The following is a 23921-nucleotide window of genomic DNA, read 5'->3' on the forward strand; positions in this document are numbered from 1 at the left end:
TGAATAGCCATGAAATTTTCCCTGTCTGATTTAAAAAGGTTACTTTTTTCTATACAGAGCAAGCTGCTAGTAGTCAAAATTCCGTAACCTCCCTTCTACTTCCCTCAACCAGGAAAACCAAGAGTCATTACAGGATGTGTGAATCTGTTTGTACTGCCACATGTTGTCATTTAGTGCAAAGGCGGGTTTGCCTTCTGCACCTGGAGATTGTCATGAAGAGCTGTAATCAATGATGTTGACACCTACTCAATGTACAGACTGTTTAAAACACTTCCTGATTGAAGGAATGTGTCACCGGAGAAAAACAGGCAGGCAATTTTGCCATGGCCCAGGAAGGAAGAGCTTGCAACACGCTTTCAAAGGTTTTAAAAGTTTTTACCGCTCAGCGCTTTCTCATTGCATGCACTCTTCATTAAGATTAAATAAACAATGTTTATTCTTCCTTAGTATCTCATAAGAGGAGTGGGGAAAAAGAGTGCTGCTTATGAGATAATGGTTTAAACGGTGCTTAAAATAAGACATGTATATTTCCAGGGGAGCTATGTTCACTGAACTGTTTCGGTTGTCAGGCTTTGTGTGCTGCTTATGGAGAGGTGGTCGCTGCACAGCATGTCACATAGATGGAAAGCACATGCACGGAGTCTGTGGCCGTGAGAATACGCCTGTGACTGCCAGTCCAAGGATTTGGGTCTGCATCTTGCACAGGTAGTCTAAGCACCTGGTTTTTAAAATTTGCCCCAGTGTTTCCAAAGTTCAGTACCAAGGACAAAAATTTGCATCCTACTGGAAGCTGTAGGAGTTTACTTGATTCCACCTCCTTTTCTTTGTTCTCCCTATTTCACTGAACTGCCTAAACATGAGTAAGTAAGTACTCTCCTGTCCCTGAAAAGAGAAGAGCAGTCTCAAAGAAAACTCTGTTCTAAATAAAATATTAAAAATCAGTTTCTGGGTCTATTGGACTGCAAGAGCTTCATGTCGAAAAATCAACCTGACATTATTACAAGTTCATTTTCAGCCAACTTTCAGCTGCAAGTTTTTTTCAGACTTGGTAGGAAGGAAATTGGTTTTCTTATAGAGAGTTCCCCTGCTGTTTTAGAAATACAGTTGTTCTTCTTTGCCATCTAACCCAATTCTTTAAAGGGGCTGAAGGAAAAAGAAGAAAGGGTGAATATATTTTCTATACATTTTCCTTCCACAGCACTGTATGAAGTGCTCTGATCTTCACCTTGTATCTGCATTTCAGCAGTCTTACTTGAAACTTTCTTCAGGAACCAACTTTCTGAAAGTTGAGTTACGCCAAGGAGAGCTATGTACACACAGTAAAGCAGTAACTTCTGAAATTCAATGTAGTTTGAGTTTTGCTTCCATGTTTTCAAATTAAGTTCTGAAATAATGATTCTTGCTACTTTAGTAAGTCTGGGTCAGCTGTATTCTTCCATTCAACAAAAGGCAGGGAAGCCAGATTCGTCAAAATACTTTAAGATGTGGAGCGTTGGTGGTCTGTGTCTGGTCCTTGATGTTTACCCACCAGCTAAACAGAGACTTAAAAAGTATTATTTGAGGTGGGGTAAATAATCTAATGTTCATAATGTGTATAATGGATATTACAGAATGCAGCTAATTTAACCCCTAGCTGAATGCCCACTGTTTTAAAAGGCAGTAGTGCCAGGTGTAATGAAGTGTTTAGACTCCTTGTGGGATAGAGATCTTTTTCTATAAATTTCCTGCGATTCTTGAGGGAGGAGCCCCACTAGAAGCTAGTGAGAAATAAACGCTGCTGCAGACTCAGCAGGAATTAGCAGCTACTGGTCCAGCCACCACAGCAGGGGTGGCTTGGGCTGCTGCATTTTAATTAGTGTTTCACCAGTCAACCTAGCCCACATCTAAAGGATTACAGTTCTACAAATTTTTGTCTGTGGCAGTTACAGGTTCAAGAATATTGGCAAGCAGTAGCTTGATTACTGTTTATCTAGAAACAGCGTACGTCTTTTGTTGGGAATGCACTTGTGTGAGCCTCCTTTTGTTTGTCTGCTGAATGCAGTGAAGGCTGAATATTGAAAATATCTTGTTGGTCTATTGCATTGCCTTTGCAGCCCAGCCTGAACAGGAGTCAATTGCTAAAAAGTCTTTTCACCTCAAATATTAGAAAATGAACACAGCAGCTACAGTCATAGAATCAAAATCTGAAAAGGTATGGATGCTTTTCTTGTCAAAATCAAACCAGGCAGAACTCTGGAATGCAATGGAATTAGCTTTCCTTTCCAGAACTGTGTATGTTTTTTCCACCAGCCTTGCCTTCTTCAAAGATTATTTTTATTCCTGATAGAAAGTGAGAGTTCCAGGATTTTTTTTTTCCCCTGCATTATGTTCGTTTTGTGAAATTTTCCATTCTCTTTACAAGTTGTGAAATAATGAGGGGGAAGGGAGGGCTGCAGTTGCACACAATTGCCTGCAAGTCCTCTATATGTAGATACTGATCTTTAGAAGAAACTTTTAGATCAGATTTGAATAATATAAGAATTGCTTTTAAGTTCATTGTAGAAAGAAAGTTTGTTTTGATATACTTTCACATGAAATGCAAGCTGTGAGAGTTCCCAGATTTCCATGTATGTGCTTTTTTAAATGAAGGCAATAGTAGTAATGCCATGGAACATGCATTTTAAAATGTAATTTTCATTTGTATGTATGTTGATAGCTTTGTCAATGATTTTTTTTATTCTGTCCAGTCTTTAAATTCAAACAGGGCATTTAATTTTGAAGTCTAGGAACAGTAATTTCATTCTTATAAATCCATTTTGACTTTCTAGTGTATACATAAAAAAGAGTGAATTAATGTATTTTAACTTTATACTTCTGTAAACTGTACAAAAAAATCAGTATTCTTTATGGAAACTAATACCGGACTTTAATCTGTTACTGCAGTTCTGGCAGCACAGATTTCCATGGCTCTGTAATAGGTACAGTTTTCTTGGGACCATTCATTCTTTCACCTGATTAGTTTGGATGAACTAGATTGTGTAATCGTTCTTTGACTGCATGAAGTACAAACTAATTTATTTTTTAAAAATCAATTCAGAATTTAAGGAACTTAATCCAAATGAAATTTACAGGAGATTACCTTGAGAACTATATTTGTACTGAGTTGATTCAAAATGCAGTATAAAACCCAGGATGAGAGAGCATGGTGTGGAGATGCTGACCTACGTTTGAAAGGACTGGTTTTCCTACTTCCATTCCACAGAAAATACTGTCAGTGACTGTTTGTTTAATTTATCATAAAAACTGCAGCTCTAGGAATTCACCTTTCCTACCTACCTGTGACTAAATAAATGTCTGGCTGTGGTTTATTTGGTCTCCTTTCCTGTTTCAGAGGCAGAAGCTTTTTGTGGGTGTGGGGGAGAAAAGGCTTTTTCCAACCTGGCTCAAATTCTGTGTCCTTTCTTGCCTTGGCTTTTCTCTCTCTGCCAGTCTCCACCGCAGGTCCAGCCTGATCCTGTGAATGCCATTTTCTCCTTTATATGCAAATTCTGCTGATCGCTTCCACCTCCTTAACACCCCTCCTGGGTGTCCCTGCCTTCCTTCCATCTGTGTTGACACCACTATTTTTGACTGCATGTACTTGAAGTGTGACCATGCCTTTTCTCTTGGCTTTGCAGTCTGGACTCCTTAACACAGGCAGAGCACTATGGTGCTGTCGCCCAATCTCTAAAACAGTGTCCTTGTAAAGTAATTGCGAATTTGGTAACACCTGAGGATAATAATAAGAAAAACAGTCCAGAATACTCAATAAAGTGTGTATTAGGGGGGCAAAAAGTTTTACATGTGCATTTTTAGTATTTTTAAAACATTGTTCAAATTTTTGTGGAAAACAACACACATGCAGAGATCAGTCATTGAGTTTTATTCTAATTTCACATATTAAGTGGTACTTTTAATACTTTAAATTTTTCATGCAATCATTGTATTAATGGCTGGGTGAGTTTATCATGTCACTGAAGTATTTGTACTGCAGGAAAACTAGTTCTGTGCTAAAACTGAGTTGCGTCTGTAGCATCTGTGATATATTCCATGCACAGGACGTCATGAGGTTTCTCATGAGTTGTCATTGTCCTTGTTGTAGGCGGCATCACATGGAAGCAAGTGTTTTTATTGTCCATTATGACCGAGTAGTTAAGATGTATACATTATTTTTAGGTTCTTTGTAAGTTCAAAATTGGATATAGAAACGTATTTGTATAGTAAAGCATAATAGCATACATGGTAAAGTGGTTTGGGGTTTTTTTTGTTCTTTAGCATGTTCACAGTTATACATAGGCTTTTAAAAGTAAATCTTTAAGAGAATCGTTAGGCAGCTTTCCAGACAGAAAGACATATGTCAGTAAAAGAGAATGACAGTGTTTTCAACAATGTAGGAATTCTAATTTTTACTATTCTCTAACTTGGCCAACTATATATTCCAAGAAGATGCCTTTTTTTTCCAATTGTTCCAGCCAACTTAAAATAATTTATGTTTTGAGTTCAGGCAGCCTGTTCTAGGCAGAGATGCAAAAAAGCAACAGCTGGATGCTCCTTTAAGCTTGATTTGCTTTAGAAGTAAGTAAATGCACACTTACATACACAAATGCATATAATGAAATATTTCATATAAATATAAGTGTGTGTATATATGCAAAGATAGATAGATAGATGTATGTATGTATGTATTGACCAGCTACAAAGAGGGAAGAGCTGGCAGGATCAGTTCTAAATATGCCAACACAATATAGTGAATAATCTTGTGGTTGGACTCATCTGGCGTATGGGAGACTTAATTTCTGTTTTCTACTCTGAATTGGGAATGGGTTGCTTGTCAATCACACACAGCAATGTACTTCTGCAAATGATTGTTAGCTGCTTGGGCTTAGGGTCCTCTCAGTTTCTTCTGTTGAAACAGTTCATGCTGTAGGATTAAATATTCCCTAGTGTTGGTATCTGGTGTTTATCAAATAAGTGCCTTAACTATTGAGTATAGGTGATCTCTTTCTATAGCACCATTAATATTTATCATTCAGATGAAGTAGAACACCAGTTAGAGAATGCTGTCTGTCTATCTGGCCACAAATTTCATGCGTGTAGAAAGTGCTGTGTTGCCACAAGAATTTTTCGTTCCTGTGTTTTCTGACCAAATGTATCAATGAAATGTTTAGTTGATACAAATTCCAGACCACGTTCTGAGGGGCTGGTTGATGGCAGTCAAGGTTTGATGTTGAAAAACTTAAGATAATGGCAAGAGGTTACAATTAACAGCTCTCTGAGCTTTTCAGTTGCACATGAGATTTTTGCAGCTGAAGCTTCCCACTGCTCTTTGGTCATGAAAGCTTGAATCGCTCCAATTATATTGGTGACCTTCCAAGTCATACAGGCTCAGGAAAGCTCTATGTGCTGATTCAGTCAGAAGACTCGTTGAGCTCCAGCAGGAAGCCAAAAGAAGCAAAGCAAAATGCCCTTATTTGCACAAGGCAGTTCAGGGTGCACATTTACATTAAGACCCATAGGCTGCTTCCCCCTCCTCCCCCCCCTTTTTTTTTTTTTTTTTAAATGGAAAGAAGCGAAGCGATCCTGTTATCACTAAAGAGACAAGGAGTCAGGTCTGTACTAGTCATGGTTATCTGCTAAGCTTTGCACCAGGTGTGGTGTAAGCAGGTTGCTGTCCTGTTCCTGAGTCCCGGTGCTGGTTTCTGGCACGGAAGAAGAAGGCAGTGTTAGCTGTTAGCTCAGTGATCTCTTTCCTGGCTGGTGGGAACATGTCTGTCAGACCTGGGCATTGGCACATAAACCAAAAGAGAACTTGCTGAAAGCATTCCCAAGTCTTGTGATATCTTGTCGTCATTTTTTCCCCAAATTAGGACTCCAGGGATGTGCTGTCAGAAATCTTTACAATAGGGAATAATTTCTAAATGAGCCCCTCTGTTTTGAACAGTGACTAACGAGCCTGGTGGCAAACTGCTCATCTGGACATGCCTTCATGAATTCCTGTCTCTCTGGGTTGTCATATGCCTCTTTCGAGGATTATGCTGCCTCTCTTCCAGCTTTGGGTACACTCAAATGAACTGTTAAAGGTGGTGCCATGCTCCCCTGCTGGTGTAGCTGCCCATCTTATCACTAAGCCAGTTCTGTTAAATCATCAGAGGTGTTCTAGTGGCTAGGTTTTTATTCAGGTGGAAGACTTTGCAGAACCAGGTTACAAACTGGTAAAACAAACACTGACAGTAGCATTACTGAGAGACTTGACTGCCCTCCATCATTGCAGCAGCAGCGAACACCTGGAGATGTGCACAGGAATGATAATCTATATATTTGGATCATCAGCTGCACAGCTTTTCTAATTGTGCCCTCTACCAAATAAAATAATTCCTAGAAGGTTTGCTGCCTACTTAGTAAGAGCATGAGTTTAATGTTTATATTGCACTTGGAATATGTGAAGAAGATTACAAGGTACAAGAATGATTTGCAGTTTATGCAGTGACTTCCCCATTACAGTGCTGTGGTGAAATACCGGAGATATAAATCTTATCACAACAGGGCCTTAGAATTTTATCTTTTAACATTTTTGGTTGTACTTAAAAGATGTGAGGGTTTTTTTAATGTGGTGTATTTTTTTTTCTTGCTAAATAGAGCCTTTTGAGACTTGGCCAAGGAGAGGAGATCTAATTAAATTCATGTAATGATTCTGGGAGTCACTGAGGCTTGCAGTACTCACACACATTTATCTATATGCTGTTATGAGAGACAAATAATTTTAGCATTTGAGATGAAGTGAAGATTTACTTTATGTGTGTTTGACGCACACAAGCCCTCAGATGATTGAGCTGCGTAACCCTTGCTGTATATGACTTTTCCTGATGAAGAGGTCTTTCAGAAATAAATCTTCTCGACCAAATGCCCGTTCTTGTGCTGACTCATGTACTCATAAAAATATGGACATGCCTACTCAGAGCAGTATCTGGCACCTGCACCCATGCTAAGGAGGGAGAAGTGCAGAGCATGCATGGCGGTTTTGTACAGCAGTGCACCCAGAATAATAAACCCTGTGTCACAGCTTTATTCACATAGTTAAACATGGCTATGCCATTCCACTGTTTAAAAGAAAGTTGCTAGTATCATTCTGCAGCTCATGATCATCTCCTATAGACATACTGAGATGGGTTTCTTCTGGTTTGGAAGATCTGCAGTGCAAGTTGGTGTGTGGTATATATGAAACCCTTTCATTGCAGAGTGTCTGTGTGCAGTTCTGCAATGTATGTTATTCGGGAAGTCGTGTATGATAGTGCAGTCCCCTCTAGCTTCAAAATCTGCAGCTATTCCCAAGTGCTGAGTCTTAGAGTGGGTGACATCTCCTAAGGACAGGAGGCTTCCAAAAATGCCTTAAATCCAGTGCTGACACATGCAACTTCAGTGCATCCATTTTGATGAGTTGCTCAGCGGCATCTAAAAGTAAATGTGGTAGAATGTAAAGCTATCTGAATTGATTGTAACCATCAGAGTTTTGCTGGAGTTTTTTCCTCCCTTTAGCTAATTCATAGAGTACAGGTCCCTTCCTTGACTGTAACAAGTAGAGCACAGCAAGTAACCTCAGCAGCTGATCCTGCCTCTGGAGACTGTCTAGCCCAACATCCCACTCAGAGAAGTGCCAGCACAGACATAATTTTATGTTATTAGCACATTCAAGTGAGTCCACTTCGAAGGGACCAGAAGATGTAAGCCCAGTTCAGTTTTGCTTTGAACAAGCCCCACTGGTTTCCACTGAATTAACTAAAAGTGCTGCTTGCTCCACCTGATGCTGAGTTTGGCTGTTTGGGCAACTAGGCAGGGAGCAGCACAATAATTGTCTTTTGTTTTCTGTTTCACTCCCCATTACTGCCATCAACAGTTAGTAAAAAAAACCCAATGCAACTAATTGTTGCAAATGGGTTGCCTTAACAAAGGCAAGATATGTGGTCACAAGTTTGGGGCCAGATTACATTTCTTGCTACCCTGAGGAAACCTCCAGCATGTGTCAGGAGCCAGAAAAGGTGTGACCAAGAGGCAAGTTCTGTTGGTTGAATAACCGCTGAAGTTCACTAGTTGAACAGAGAACAGTTTTTACACTGTTTTTTTTGGTTGCATCTGTGGGGAAAAATAAGGTATTTTTGCCCAAACTGGGAGGAGTAGAAAATGTAGTTTCAGCTAGACAGCTCTGTTTATTGACATATTCAAAGAGGTGTATGTACAACTATTCTTCCTTTTTTTTTTTTTTTTTAATTTAGTGGGGCTACATCCATTGTCTACAGATGCAGGCAGAAAGGGACCCAGAAACCTTACGCCGTCAAAATGTTGAAGAAGACAGTAAGTCATTTTGTTTTGTTTTGCTTTGCTTTGGGATATGTTTGGTATTTTCTCTGGGTTTTTTCGGTGCAGTTTCTTTGTATGGGGAAACGGGCTAGATTAAGGACCCCGCTAAGCTTCTATTTTCTGTGACTGAGCTTCTTCTGCTCCTCATCATTAAAACAGCTTTTAGAAGTAACAGTACTCTGTTGGGAATGCCTTATCCCCACAAATCTTGCTTGTACCTTCATCTGGTATTGTCTATATAGATTTAGATTTGGGCAAAAATTTTGACAAAAATGTCTTTTTCTTTCGCTATGGAAAAGAAGCAGGTTCTTAATAATTTAAATGTTCTGTGGTTTCATTTTGTTTTAATACTTTGTTTTGCTTAAAAAATATCATTACATAATTTATCTATTTCAGAAACTGATGAAAACACCAATTCAAACTCAAGTACAATTAAATATTGCATGGACATTTTTTCCCCCCTACAAAATTGCAAGAGAATCAGTTGACACATCACTTACTTTTAGAGTTCCATGTATGTCACACTTCTACCACAGCTATTTTTGTGTGTCTTACAAAATAGATGGTGGAAAGCATGAAGAGAGACTGGAGAGGAAAGGCTAGTAATGGATTTAGACAATTCAGGCAGAAAGAGAGCGTGGGGTATAGGGTAGAGCAGTTCATGTCCCTAAGAGTGGAAGAGAATTTGAGAGGAAGCAAGCAAGCTGTGAGGCACGGACATGATTTTTATTCATGAGTGGTTTTGATTCAGTTTATTCCAGTGTTACATCATCCATTATTCCATAAAGTTCAAGAATGTTCACATGTAGCAACATAATGATGCTGGGTAGGCGTAAACATGTCTAAATGCTGAATTAACTGGTGGTCTCTGCGCGAGACATAATGAGTGGGTTCCACATGAGTAAAATGTTGGCATTAATTTGTCTTCTTTGAAAGTAAGCCAAAGTTTAAACTGGCACAGAAATTTAGTTGCGTGTGCTGCTTTTGAATTTGCATCTGGTGCATTGGAGGAAGCAGAGCATGTGAGGAGCTTGCATTGCTGCAGCCTACTCTCTGTCTTCCCTATGGAAATGCAGAGAACTTAATTTTTAAATTTTTGTCAGTTCTTTATGCCAACGATTCCCGTAATACTTTAGGAGTATACTTTCTTATAATTGTCATTCTGAAATGCCCTAGGAAGAATATATTACTGAAAAATACTTCTTTGTCTTTTTTTTGGCCTTTGCGGAGATTAATTCATGTTCACAATGGCCACATTAATACTAGATCTATTTGTGTCTGAAACTATTCAATTTAGACTTTTGCTGGAATTATTGTAGCACAGATTTTTTAAAAAAGTGTAGGAAAAATGGCAAGCAAGAAGAGTATAAGAATATGGTTATGTAAGCTGTTTGCACAGCAACAATAGCGTGGCTTAACGCAGCCTTGATTATATTAGCAGTGTGGTTAAGCAGTTCACACAACCGAGTTGTTCCCAGTGCAATTGATACACTTTGGGATATTTTGTTATGAGAACAAGTGATTCTATTTCACAACTGAGCTTATTTGTATAATTGAGAACATGGGAGGCGATACTGTAAGGATGTGCCACTGCTTGTGTCTGTGTGCCATGAGCTACTGTAGCTCCGTTCTGATTTGGATACATAATTGTTATGACAGAGACGGAACTAACTATGTGTTACAGTGTTCCCACAGCAGGAGGCCTGCTCTTTGCTCAGAGTATCTCAGTGTAAAAATAACTAAGTGTGGGCCAGATCATATACCAAAATGTTGATCGGCTCAAGTTTTCTCTTGGCTTTTTTTAAACAGTTAGAAAAAAACAGATGGCAGTTCAATAGTGGAGGAAAAGTGATGGAGGAAAAAGAGGAAGAGCCTGTGACTGTTTTCTTTTGATGCAGAGTCCCATTTCTTCAGTTTGCTTTCTTAAATGCATATAAGGGAGCTCTGAAGAGCACAGGAAATTAGAAAAGACAAAGGAAGATGGTGAAAGAGCAAATACTCTGTTTTTTCCATTCAAACTGACTGACTTTAAACACGGCACCGAACAAGACTAACTCGCTGAGAAAGAGTGTCTGTAAAAACAGGGTGAAGGACAGGGAGAGGGTGGTCCAGCTTGTTCTGGAAGTAGTAACAAGTGATGTGTGATGAGTGAGTCTGGTGGCTGACTGGAAGTTCCAGATTTGTAAATGCTGATCACTACAGTACTGTAATTTCAAGCAAAGCATTAGAAATTGTTACTTTTGTCCCATGGGAACAGCTCAGATAAGAAACAAATGATTCTTTTGGATTGAAGTAGTGTGCTAGGAACAGACTGCAAGAAACATAAAAAGCCTATCAGTGGTTTTTTCATTTAAATAAGATTAATTTTTTGTTTTGCCTGACTAATGCATTCTCATTTAAGAGCAAATAAAATTCTGGGTGAGACATATCAGCCAATTCTGAGAATACACGCTTGTGGAGAGATGTGAGTTCTTAGGAGATTCTGTAATTAGTATTTCTTCCCCATCTAGCTTAATAAAATAGTATTCTTAGATCATTTGCTCAGTTCTATTTTTTTTTCTGTTTGCTAGTTAAGCGAGCTAGTTAAGAGAAACAGCAGAAAACATGTTTATACAAACCCTTTTTTGTCAAGAAAATAAAATAATATTTTGGGAATATTTTATTTCAGTTTAGAGGTTTAATTGTTCTTAACCATTAATTAAAATTTTATACAGTTCCAAAAGGAGGAGAAAATGCTTTTTTGCTGGTTCAAAACTACTGAAAGAGAATGCTTCAATTCCCTGTTTTGTTTTGGTTTTGTCAAATTCAGCCCAAGTTTAGGAGCAGTTTTGAATCCTTTAAGTTACACTTTTGGTGAATAAAATTTAGTTCAAAGAACACTTCTGGTTCTTACTCCTGAAATGTCTGACTTTCAAAGTTAGGAAACTGGCAGGCAAATTAGGATCATAATTTCCAGAGCAGCTGAAAAACGACAGTTAGAAGGGCTAAAGAGGTCCAAAGAAAAACTGATGTATGTATTAGCAGGAAAAAAACTCTCAGATAATGTATAAGAAATTAAATTTGGAATAGTTCTTAACAGACAAAAAATAAATATGTTTGTAAAACAACATCTATGGGACAGGTGAATAAGCATGCCAAATTATTGCCTTTGATTTGCTCATCCAACCTTTATGCTCAGTTCCTGGGTGTAATTGAGATGTTGGATTGTATTATATACTCATTATTTGATTTTTGCTATGTTTAGCGGATTTCTTAAATTCCACGCAGGTAATAAATATAAAGGTTTGAATCATGTAATTTCTTTGTGGGGAAATCCATGGCATGAAGGAAAAAGAAGCAAAAGCAGATCATATAGCACTTCAGAAAAACTCATCAAATGAGCTAAGTACGGTGATGAACTTTTACACTTGTAATGGCAAATACGAGGTTGGTTTGCTTTTCGCTATGCAATTTGCCTCTGCTTGATGACTCAGTGCTTAAGAAAAATGAAGTATCTTTAGGATGCACTTTACAAATATGATTGTTACTACTATAAGCTGAGACTTAAAAATTATGTGAGATTTACCACCAGTCATTCAGGAACAGTTGTTGCAAACAACATATAGTAGGCAGATCATATTGGAAGAACACAGGATTCTTGAAGGGAGCAGAAGTATTTATGTGCTATTTATGAAATGCAACCTCTCATCTGCAGACCTTTGCTCCTTTTGGTGTGTTTTGAGAAAGCTAGGCAGCATATGAACCATGGCCAGCCTGGAGATTGTCTCATAGTCTGGGCAGGTGAATGCCTTCCAAGAAATTAGGTCCACCTCTGCCTTAAATTTCCTATCTGAGTCTGGACAAGTTGCTTTAAAAACAGTGAAGACCACAGATGGCCTCTGTTCCGTGGTTTCTAAATTAAGACACCGCGTGCCTGCCTACATTATAGGTCTACCAAGTGCTAACGACCGTAACTGAAGTAATTTGGCAGCTGCCATTGCAATAAAGCGACACGCTCTGTGGAAAGGAGAACAGGATGCTGAGCTGGGCTGTCTGGAGCCTGGCTCTTGGTGTATTCCCAGTTTGGCCTGTGCTGTTGGCCAAGATATTTCTTTTGGTTTCAACTTTCTCACCCCCAAAATTGAGGTAATACTTGATTTGCTTCTCAGCAATGCTTTGAAGGATAGCCTGGTTAATATTCCTACGTTTTAATTGATAGGTACTGTCCCCTAAGGTGTTTAAGTGTTATGAAATATTAGCCCCTCTGTGTCTAGTCAATGAGGCATGCAGGTACAGTGACTATTTTGGAGATTTATCATTTTGGTTTCATTTTTTTTCATGTGTGGGCATCCTCCCTCACAGGGTTTGCGATGCTTAACTAATACTTCCTCAGTACTTTAATTAAAATCAGTATTTATGAAGCAGCATTCTTCTTGCAGACTGGTTAATGTTCAAAATCAGACAAATGTTCAGGCACATGAACTTTTTTTCAGATCAAACAGAGCAAGAGTTTTCAAGCAACACATATGCTGGAAATAGTTGTGCTGGGATTAATCTAATTGTACTAATCAGTTACACAATTTGAGAACAGCAAATAGTTTGTGTCTGTGGAGCAGAGAGGAGCATGACCTAATGTATAGGTAACGGGCTTCCCTCCTGAATAAGTGGTGTTGGATCTCTAGAGTTAGGGTCTGAAGGAGATTATAATGGTCTATGAAGGCATATATAAAAAGTCTCAATTGCATTCATGTTTGAATATATATACATACATGTATGTGTATATATATACACACATATATATTATAATACATATATAAACATATATATACACACACTATAACAAATACATATATATTATAAACTATGTATATTCCCAACTATACAGGCGGTATAGTTGGCTGGGTTTTTCATTTTGTGTTGCAATGAATTGGTGGTATTAAGTGGTAATCAAGAGGCTCATGCAAATGTTTGGTCTGTTTTCTTGGAGGTGTGCTGCTTTTGGTTGAGCCTTCCCAACTGATTGAGAAGGCAAGTGCCACGGGGAAGGTGAGGATTGTGTATCATACTTGGAGATAGTCAGAATTAGTAAATCTGTCTTTTGTTGACTTCTGGAGAAAAAGATGTATGTTTGTAGCTGTAAAATGAAAAGTTCCATGGAATTTACAATTTGAGTGCCTCCTGCCTCCATATTCCTGTTTTTCTATAGACTTTAAAATGAGACTATGCATATATACATATATATATACACACACATATATATACACATATCTCCTGTGGTGCAGTAATTGTCAGTACTGTTATTGGACTGACATCTGAAAGTGATGAAGTTTAGCAGACATACCTGGTCCACAGAGAAAGCGAGAGCCTGGCATCATACTCCAATTTGTCTGAGGTGCTATGATGGTATTCTTTTTTCTCCAGATAACAAATGTTTGGAAAATATTTACATATATATATATATATTTAGGGTCAATTTTTTCCTCACAAAGCTGGTATTAATTAACACATTGTATTAATGTGTAATGTCCTAATTTTTTCAAATTTTTCAAAATGAAAAAGAATAGTGTCATATGTAAGTCTACATGAAAACAGTCAACTGCACATCAGTATTCACCATTAAAAACGTGTATTTTTGTCAACTAGCTCACACACTCTCTTCTGCTATTCATTCACACACACACATACACACATCACACATGCCATTGCTTGGTAATTATTGGGAAATGGTAATTTCTTAATTATCTCTTCATCTGCAGTACTAGCTATTATATATGTAGATTACTTTATTTTTCCTGGTTTGATCATTTTTAGTCATCCTTGTCATCATCTCATTCATGTGCAGTTCACACTGTTATGTTTCTTCTGAAAGATGAAAAAAGTATTTCAGCCAAAATTACTTTGAATAAAGAAATAAGGCAATAAGGCTTTGAGGTTTCCACTGCTTATATTGAGTTTTCCCTCATATATAGGGTGAATCTGGCTTCCACAGTCTGACTCACTGCTTTCAGAAAGAAAAGGCTTTTAAGTAAAAGTTGCATCAAATGCATAGTGTCTAAAGAACAAGAAAGTTCATTTTACATAAATGCTCTACAAAAGAACAGAGAATGGAAAGGGTTTTTTTTCTGCAGTAAGATACCAATAGGTTTTTGCTTTAGAAGCTATGAAATCAGACACCAGTTAGTGAAAGTGGAAATTTTACTGAAAAATATCTTTGTAATATGCTGGTTTAGTCCTTGGAAAGCAAAAAGTGGGTTTTGTCTGTATTGACAGGACATCCTTCAGAAAAGGAAGAAATCCCATTCTGCAATTGAAAAAAGCCTGCCCTACATTTAACATGTCATCTGCATTACAATGTATTGTATTATATCACATTGTGTAAGAATCACTTAACATAGAACAATATTTTTTACCTGTTGCTATGTAGATTGAATTGCTGTGCTCTTCCTGAGTAAGTCATACCTTGGGTTAAGATTTTAAGAACAGAAATTTTGTATTATATCTTTTTTTTCCTTTCTCTATTTAATTTATAGGTAATTAGCTAACACTCATTTCTGGTGTTCACAGCTTTTTTTTCAGAAATACAAAGATGAGCTAATAAAAAGAGGAAAATATAAAGCTCTACTCATTGCTATGCAGTTCAAGGAAGCTCAACCTACTGTATACATTGCATTGTTGAACAGGTAGTTCTGAGAAACTAAGTAATATCCCTTAGATGATAAATTCAGTAAAAAAAAAAACGAAACAAATGACACATGTTTAGCTTTGTATAACTTAACAGGAACTTTTGTGAAATTATCTGAGCTGCATGTTTTCTTCCACCAACCCATCCATGCACATTTTGCTCCCTTCCTGCCTGCAGTGATTTGTCTTCTCCAAGGCTTTAAGGAAGCCTAGAGAAGCTTTGTGTGTCTGGGGTGCACATAAATGTAGAGAGGCAAGATAGGGGATAGGAATGAAATGTGTTGCTCTGTGAGGATATATTTAATGCCTAAAGCAAAGATGCAGCCCTGCAAAAGGGCTGAGCAGAGGTCCAGAAGTAAATATTAAGCTATCCTGAGGTTATAGTCCTTCTCTTTAGAAACCCTTCATTATTTACAGCCTGAAGAAATTTGGAGACGTGCCTTTGATGGAGCTGTACTGCAGGGAAGGCAGGGCTTCTGCACATGGATGGATTGTCTGTGAGGCTTGTGCTGGGGATCTCTGAAAGTCTTCTCCCTCTGCATTTTAGGAAGTTGTTGTTTTCAAGAAGCATATGCTGCTATATCCTATTGTCACAGTTGTGACCATTATTCATTTTGGGGGAGAGATTGAGCTTGTTGTATGCTGTTGAGCAAAGAATTAAGGGAGACCTGGCTGCATGCACAAAAAACGAAGAGAAGAGGGCAAAAGATAAGAAAGCACAGTGTTTTCTCCAACATTGACAGTTCAGCTGTTGGAATAAAACAGGAACATCCTGGGTTTATTCCTCTGGCCTGAAGCAGAGCTCTCTGTAGCCCCTCAGAGAGGCAAATCTAACTGAGGTCTATAAGAGAGAGGATTTATTTTAACAAAAACTCTGTAATCAGCATGTATTCACTTGACAAACTGGTCACACTGCTGTATGGTGGTGTTGGGTTGATGGTTGGACTTGATGATCTTATAGGTCTTTTCCAACCTTAGTGATTCTGTGATTCTGTGATTTTTGGCTGAGGTGATCTCCTTTTGTCTTATGTGCTTTAAGAGAAAGTCTGACCACATGTATGGAGGAATGGAAACTCAAAGATGGAAATTAACACAGCAACTGTGTAAGCAGCACAACCTGTGGGTTCCAGTTACAGAAGCTTCTTTGAGAAATCATGAATCATCACTGTCTGATCTCCATGAGATACATCACCTGCTCAGAGCATCTCTTAAGACTGGAACTAAGGATCAGTACAACTTTCTAAGCTGAATATTGTGATGGTTGATGGCTGCAGGACTAGTGTGTATGGGTGAGGATCATCCCAAATTTTTGCCAAACTAAACTTGCTCGCTGCTTGTGTTACAAATCTGTAATATAAAAACTGATCTACACAATGTGTGTAGGTTAGCAGGCACTTCTTTATTGCAGCGCTGGACACACAGGGGGTCGCTCCATCTAGTGTGCGTGCGTAGTTTCTCTGCTACAAAAGTTATATACAATCAAAGTATACCTATTCATCATATTTCCAAGAAACAATTAACATATTCATCCAATTTCCGGGAACTCAATATATGTAAACGCTCGTGACGCATGCGCCTTCAGGTACACAGGTGGTCATCTAAGGTCCTCTGGTGGTCATCCGTAGTCTTCCTCATGGTGTCCTTTAGTTGAACCCAATCTTCGTGTATGCTCAGGTTGGTTGCAAAATTCCATTCTTGGAATCTTCTTAAGTTTTCCTCGGTTTACTGACCAGGCCTACAACTTATCATTCTCTTGACAAGCAAATTCTACCTATTCACAATGCTACATTGTTCAACAGTTAGTTTATGATTAAATCACAGATAAATCATACCTAGTTACCTTCATACAGAATATATATAATTTAATCTTTATTAATCACTCTTTGGATTATACTATTCTATCAATATCCATACTTAAAATAATCAATGGTTATTTCTATTAATATTTATTGATTGGCATTCTTGATATTCGAATCAAGATGGGAAAGGTAAGGAATTTTCCAAACAGCATCACTGGTGCATATCAGGTCATATTGTCACAGGACTCAAACAAGACTTTTCTATTCAATTCTTCATCGTTCCATCTCGTTACTGTTAGTTCCTTAGTATGGAACAGCGACTCACTGGTGAGGTTCCTATGGTTATTGTTTCTAACTTAACAATCCTAACTTACGCATTTGTATTATTTTATTTATTAATCAAATTTAACCTTTCTATATGATCATATTTTGATTATTTTAGAAAATCAGAGTATTTACAACACTTGAATCACTTACGAAGGGCTTTCTTAAGAAAAAAAAAAAAAAAACAAAACAAAAAAACCCCAAAATCTGGATAAATAAAAAATAACTTAGAACATGTTTTCCTACAAATGTAAAAAACCCCACATCACTTTCTTTCTTATTCCTTCCCTTTGTTTTAAGTAGCCTACACATACTACTGTTTGCTTCCAACAAGCTATTCCATTACACTTTGCATATATTGAATGATCAGACGTTTGAAACTCCAACTGGCCATGTTTTCAGTAGATATAGTTGAAACCATCTGGAAGCATTTCCATAACTAATAAGAAATAGCTTAAATAAGATGGTTTGTTTTGTATTTCAGTCCTATGGTATTCAAGTCACTTTCATTCACTTTTTTTTTTTTTTTTTGAGAGTTCTGATTTCAAATTTATTTTAGAATTGCAAAGATTACTTGATATGCTAACTTCTGAGGACCTCTAAGCAGTACTCTTCAGGAATATCAGCCTGCAGAAATTTAGATGTTGTCTGGAAGATACATAACACTCATATCAGTTTTAGCTCTTTACACTGATAAAAGAATAATGCTACAAGCAGAAATAGCACGGTAATAGTTGTAGGCTTCTGGATTGAGTGGCAAACATAGTAGGTATTAGATTTGAATGTAAAAATATGAGAAAATACAAAGTCAAAAGAACTCTGTGACATGGCTTTCAAGAATTTGTGGGAGAAGTCCTAATTCCTGCACGTGAGAGCCCTAATTTCTCCAAATGAGAAGCCAAAGATCTGTTAATCAGAACTCCAGGAAAATCATTCATTTCACCATTGTAACTAATTTCACTTGTTCTTTTTGGGCCGTTACTGTGTTACAACTGCAACACCACAGTGAGAAAACACGTTAGCATTTCCATGTTTTATGGGTGAGGAGCGCATGAAGTACTGAGGCTAGAAGCTAGATCTGTAAAGTATTTGTATCCAGGCAATTAGTACCACAGTTCATAACACATGAATAACTGCCTCCTGCATGCTTTACTTCACAGGTAAAATCTGCTTTCTCTTCTCCAGGCTCAGGTCTGGAGACCCAGGTCTCTTGGCCTTTTCTCATAGGAGGGACATTCCAGTCCCTTTGTAACCTTCACGGACATTCATTGGACTCTCTCCAGTATGTCCTTGTTTCTGTTGTACTGGGGAACCCAGATATGCATGCAATAGACCAGGTGTGGCCCCACCATTGCTGAGTAGAGGGGAAGGATCACCTCCCCTGACCTGCTGACAGTACTTCTCCTAATGCATCCCAGGATACTGTTGGTCTTCTTTGCCGCAAGAGCACGTTGCTGGCTCATGTTCAACTTGGTGTCCACCAAGACCCCCAGGGCCTTTTCTGCAAAGCTGCTTTCCAGCTGGGCAGCTCCCCAGCATGTAGTGGTTCCTTGGGTTGTTCCTTCCCGGGTGCAGGACTTTGCACTTTCCCTTGTTGAACTGCATGAGGTTCCTGTCAGCCCATTTCTCCAGCCTGTCAAGGCCCCTCTGGATGGCAGCACGACCCTCTGGTGTATCAGCCCCTCCTCCGGGTTTGGTGTCATCAGCAAACTTGCTGAGAGTGCATTCTGTCCTATCTTCTAGATCATTAATGAAGATGTTAAACAGGATTGGACCCAGTATTGACCCCTGGGGTACACCACTAGTTACTGACCTCCAATTAGAATTCATGCCACTGATCTCCACTCTCTGGGCCTGGCCATTCAGCCAGTTTTCAAACCACCTTACTGTCTGCTTATCCAGCCCATACTTCAACACTTTGTCTATGGGGATCTTATGGGAGACAGTGTCAAAGGCTGTATTGAAATCCAGCTAGAGAATGTCCACTGCTCTCCCCTCATCTATGAAGCCAGTCATTTCCTTGTAGAAGTTTCTCAAGTTGGTCAAGCATGACTTGCCCTTGGTGAATACTCCTGATGACTGACTTGTCCTTTGTGTGCCTAGAAATGGTTTCCAGGATTAGTGGCTCCATCACCTTCCCAGGGACTGAGGTGAAGCTGGCCAGCCTGTAGTTCCCTAGGTGCTCCTTCTTGCCCTTCTTGAAGCCATGAGTGACATTTGCTTTCCTCCAGTCTTCGGGCACTTCTCCCAGTCACCGTGATCAATCAAAGATTATTGAAGGTGGCCTTGCGATGATATCTGGCAGCTCCCTTGGCACTCATGGGTGCATCCCATCAGGGCCCATGGTCTTACGTAAGTGCAATTTGCTTAAGTCTTCCCTGACCTGATCCTCTTCCACCAAGCGTATGTCTTCCTTGCTCCAGCTTTTCCCCCTGGTCTCTGGGGCCTGGGATTCCTGAAGGCCGGTCTTGCTAGTAAAGACTGAGGTGAAGAAGGCATTCAGTACCTTGGCCTTTTCCATGTCCTGTGTCACCAGGTCCCCTTCCTCATTCAGCAGCAGGCCCTAGCCTTCCTTTGTCACCTCTCTACTTATAGAAGCCCTACTTGTTGCCTTTGACACTCCTGGCCAGATTAAATTCCACTTGGGCTTTAGCTTTCCTAACGCCATCCCTGGATGCTCAGACAATGTTTCCTCACAAGCCTCCTGGCATTTCTGCCTGACTTCCTATTCACTGGGTTGGTCTGCTCTTGAGTTTGGAGGATGTGATCCTTGAATAATAACTAGCTTTCTCGGACCTCCCCTTCCTTCTAGGACCTTATCCCATGGGACTTTCCTAAGGAGACCTTTGAAGAGGCCAAAGTCTGTTCTCCTGAAGTCCAGGGCTGTAATCTTGCTTTTCACTCTCCTCCCTGCCCTCAGGATCCTGAACTCCACCATCTCATGGTCACTGCAGCCAAGGCTGCCTTTGACCTTCACATCCCCAGCGAACCCCTCCTTGTTGGTGAGTATGAGGCCCAGCAGACCATCTCTCCTCACTGTCCTCTGTCACTTGGAGGAGGAAGTTATTGTCAATGCACTCCAGGTACCTCCTGGATTGCTTGTGTCCTGCTGTGTTGTCCTTCCAGCAGGTATCAGTGGTTGAAGTCCCCCATGAGGACCAGGGCCTGCAAATGTGAGGCTGCTCCTGTCTGTCTGTAGAGGCTTCATCCACTTGTTCTTCCTGGTCAGTTGGCCTGTAGCAGATACACACTATAATGTCACCTTTTAACTTGTGAGTTATGTCACCTAAGAAATTGTGTGTTATATACCGGGTCCTCTTCCTCACACATAGTGGATATGTGAAATGTATTCAAAGAGAGACAGCTTTATTGCCACTGAGCTTCACACAGAGCTTGTTCACCCCAAAGTTTATGAGAGTATGGTCAGAGTATTGTGGCTGTAATAACGAGGTTGTAACAATAAAAAAAATTAGGTTGAAGATCCCAGGTAGATAGTTTCTCATCACTGAGTAGCTAGACCTTGCCAAAAGCTGAAGTAGCCACAGATTTTACCTGCAGTAGCATAAGAACCTATGGGTCTTCAGGGATTGCAATTTTTTTTAAGTACCAAAATTGCACCCCAAATCACACTTTATGCATCAGAGGTGGATTTTAGGTCTGGTTCTGTGTCATTTGCCAATTCTGCATGTGAATTCAGTGGCCATAAAGGGAGATGTAGACAAGTCTCCTGAAATTCAGATATTCACCTGTTCTGGTTCAAGTTCACATAGCTTAAAATTGCCTCCTTTCAGCATCTCCTCCATTTACTCCGAAATTGTGTGAAGCATCAGGGAAAACAGGATCAAATATGGAAGGCAGCCTGTGGCTCTTGTGTGCAGAAATCACAGGTTGGGGTGATCTGTTGAAGAGGGAAGTCACTGTATGTTCCTGCTGCTCTCAGACAGCTCAGTCACTTGTCATTTTTTTCCAGGACAGCTCACAGATTCTGGCAGAGGAGGCAAGTTAACGTGCTGTCATTAATGTAGTTGAGACATCCTCCATAGGGACTGGGGAGATGTAGGGACAAAAACAGTCCTATAAATTCTAATGTTACTTGTTGACACATATTGCTAACAAGAAACTCAGCTCACAGTTTTTAATCTATGAAGCGAGCTCTCTAAATTAGTTATAAGGCCTTGCTTTCACATGTCTGCTGACCTCTCTTAACCATCTCACCATCTCTGCGTGCTTCTCTATGTCCTCTTCCAACTATATAAAATATTTTTCATTTACAGTCCCTGAAAAGTTTCTGCAAGGGATTCCTTCCCTGCTTTCCTTTGAGGATCTACTGGGTTTCTGTGTTATTCTGATTATAAAGTATATAGCCTGTGAATTTTAAGCAGTTGTGGGGCATAGGTTCTTTTATATGGTTCCTGTAAGTGTAGAGTTACAGCTTGTGTACAGTACGAAGCAACACTGAAGTGACTTCAGGACCCCTCATTATCAGTATTTGGGGCTGACCTAGCAGAATTGTCTAGCATCAGGAGATTACAAGTCTCCTAGTATAGGTGTTGTTTAAGCAGCAGGTCCAGAGACTCAGGGTGGTTCATCAAAGAATACATGCAAGATTTAATCTGTGCCTGATGTTGTCAAGATTTCATCCCATCTGAAGTATTTTGACCAAAATAGTCTCATTTGATCATCAGACTCACAACTAAGCCTTCCCCAGTCATCGTCTATGTTATTGCTTACAAAATGGAGCGGTACAGCATATAGTTGATTGTCGTGGTTAAACCCCAGCCAGCAGCTCAGCCCCACACAGCCGCTGGCTCACTGCCCCTGGTGGGGAGGGAGAGAATTGGAAAGGTAACAGTGAGAAAACTTGTGGGCTAAGATAAAGACAGTTTAATAGGTAAATGCTCAAGCAATGCAAAATAAGGAATTCATTCACTACTTCCCATGGGCAGACAGGTGTTCAGCCATCTCCAGGAAAGCAGGGCTCCATCACACCTAACAGTTACTTGGGAAGACAAACACCATCACTCCGAACGTCTCCCCCTTCCTTCTTCTTCCCCCAGCTTTTATTGTTGAGCATGGTCTTACATGGTATGGGATATCCCTTTGGTCAGCTGGGGTCAGCTGTCCCAGCTCTGTCCCCTCCCAGCTTCTTGTGCACCCCCAGCCTGGGGCAACATGAGAAGCAGAAAAGGCCCTGATGCTGCATAAGCACTGCTCAGCCGTAGCTAAAACATCCCTCTGTTATCAACAATGTTTTCATCACAAATCCAAAACATGGAACCATACAAGTTACTATGAAGAAAAGTAATTCTACCCCAGCTACAACTGGTACATTGATCACATGGAATAATTTGGTATCTGTGATGGAGATTACAATATTAATGGTAGCCCTGATGCATCAAACCTGCATTGGGTAACAGTGAAGGTTCACATGGATCTGTAAATGCGAGTGAATTCAGAGAAGGATGAGTATACTAGCTTACTCTTTATATGCAATTTCTTAAATTGCAGCAAGCGTTGCACTTGGCTGATAATAGAAGTAGACATAATGTATTCCAGATCTTTATCATGCAGCTGATATAGCTTTAAGATAAAATGTTGTACAAGATGATAGGAAATATCCTATCACCTAATAGCTCTCAATTTCCAAGGGACTACTGTTAAGTGGCAATTTATTTATTCAGTGATGGTGTGAATGTGAAGCGTTTTATGGAATGCCAGATGTCTAAAACTGGTTACAGCACTTAGAATAAAAGCTGGATTAATAAATTTTCACTGAGAAGAGAGGAAATTTTTGGATCCGTAACTGTATAGGTGAAAAGCAAGAATGGGCAAGAAAATGGCAAGTACAATTTTCTAAATAATCCTATAAATGTGACTGTTTTGAGCTAAAAAAAAAAGTACTAATCTTTTGATTTACACATTGTTCTTGCATCTCAAAAGCATCCTCCCCCACCCAGCTTTGGGAACAGTAGCAACGGGAGTGACACACTATAAATAGTGAATAGCTGAAATGAGCAGTTCATGAATACCTAATAGCCTGAAATTTGTTTGCGTAAACCATTCAACAATTATCAAACATATTTGCGGAAATCTGTGTATAAATGAGTCAGGAACAGAAATAACAACCAAATTAGTCAGATAGTTGGACCACAGCATATAATAAGGCCTCTTCTAACAAACACATAACTTGTTTTGAACTCAGACAGAAAATGTATTATTGCAAATGACCAGTGTTGTGCAAGTTGTAAGTGCCTCTGAACCTGTCCTTCACCTTTTGGTGATGCCACCAAGTTAATGTGGGTGAGCAACAGAACCCATTCACAAAGGCTTGTGTGTCTTTGGAGAATATTACCTGCATCTGTTCAGCTTTACCATTGACATTATATATACAAGGTGCAGGGCCTGTTAATCAAGTATGTCAGCATGTGATTTGCTGTGCTGAAGTCTATACAAGCCCACGAATCATCTCTATCCATCTGATGGTTTGCCTGCAAATGTACTGTGCTTTTTGAGAAACAGAAGTGTTGCTTCTTTGATGGAATGGTATATATTTAACAGATTAACTGTACTATCATATGCAGATAGTACATTTCTCTTTCATTTTTCAAAAGCATATCCTTGTACAAGCCCAGCTAATCTGTATTTGCAGCTAGAAGGTTTGCATGTACAAGCAGACTTTTAGGCACCTAACAGGATAAATGCAACTATGTTGATGTAACGTGCAGTAGTTCCATGCAAGTGTGTTCAGTCTGAAGAATATGCCTCAAT

General features: G+C 39.3%; 1 protein-coding gene across 1 annotated transcript in view; it reads left to right on the plus strand.

Annotated features, from left to right (window-relative positions):
• The window catches only part of CAMK4 (calcium/calmodulin dependent protein kinase IV), a 172024-nt gene that overhangs the window by 69633 nt on the left and 78470 nt on the right, over nt 1-23921 (plus strand). Inside the window, exon 2 of the mRNA XM_059834185.1 lies at nt 8286-8364. Coding sequence (XP_059690168.1) covers nt 8286-8364 — 79 coding nt within the window. The remainder of the gene's footprint in view (nt 1-8285; nt 8365-23921) is intronic.

This window comes from Gavia stellata, chromosome Z (assembly GCF_030936135.1).
Source record: "Gavia stellata isolate bGavSte3 chromosome Z, bGavSte3.hap2, whole genome shotgun sequence".
NCBI classification, from domain to species: Eukaryota; Metazoa; Chordata; class Aves; order Gaviiformes; family Gaviidae; genus Gavia; species Gavia stellata.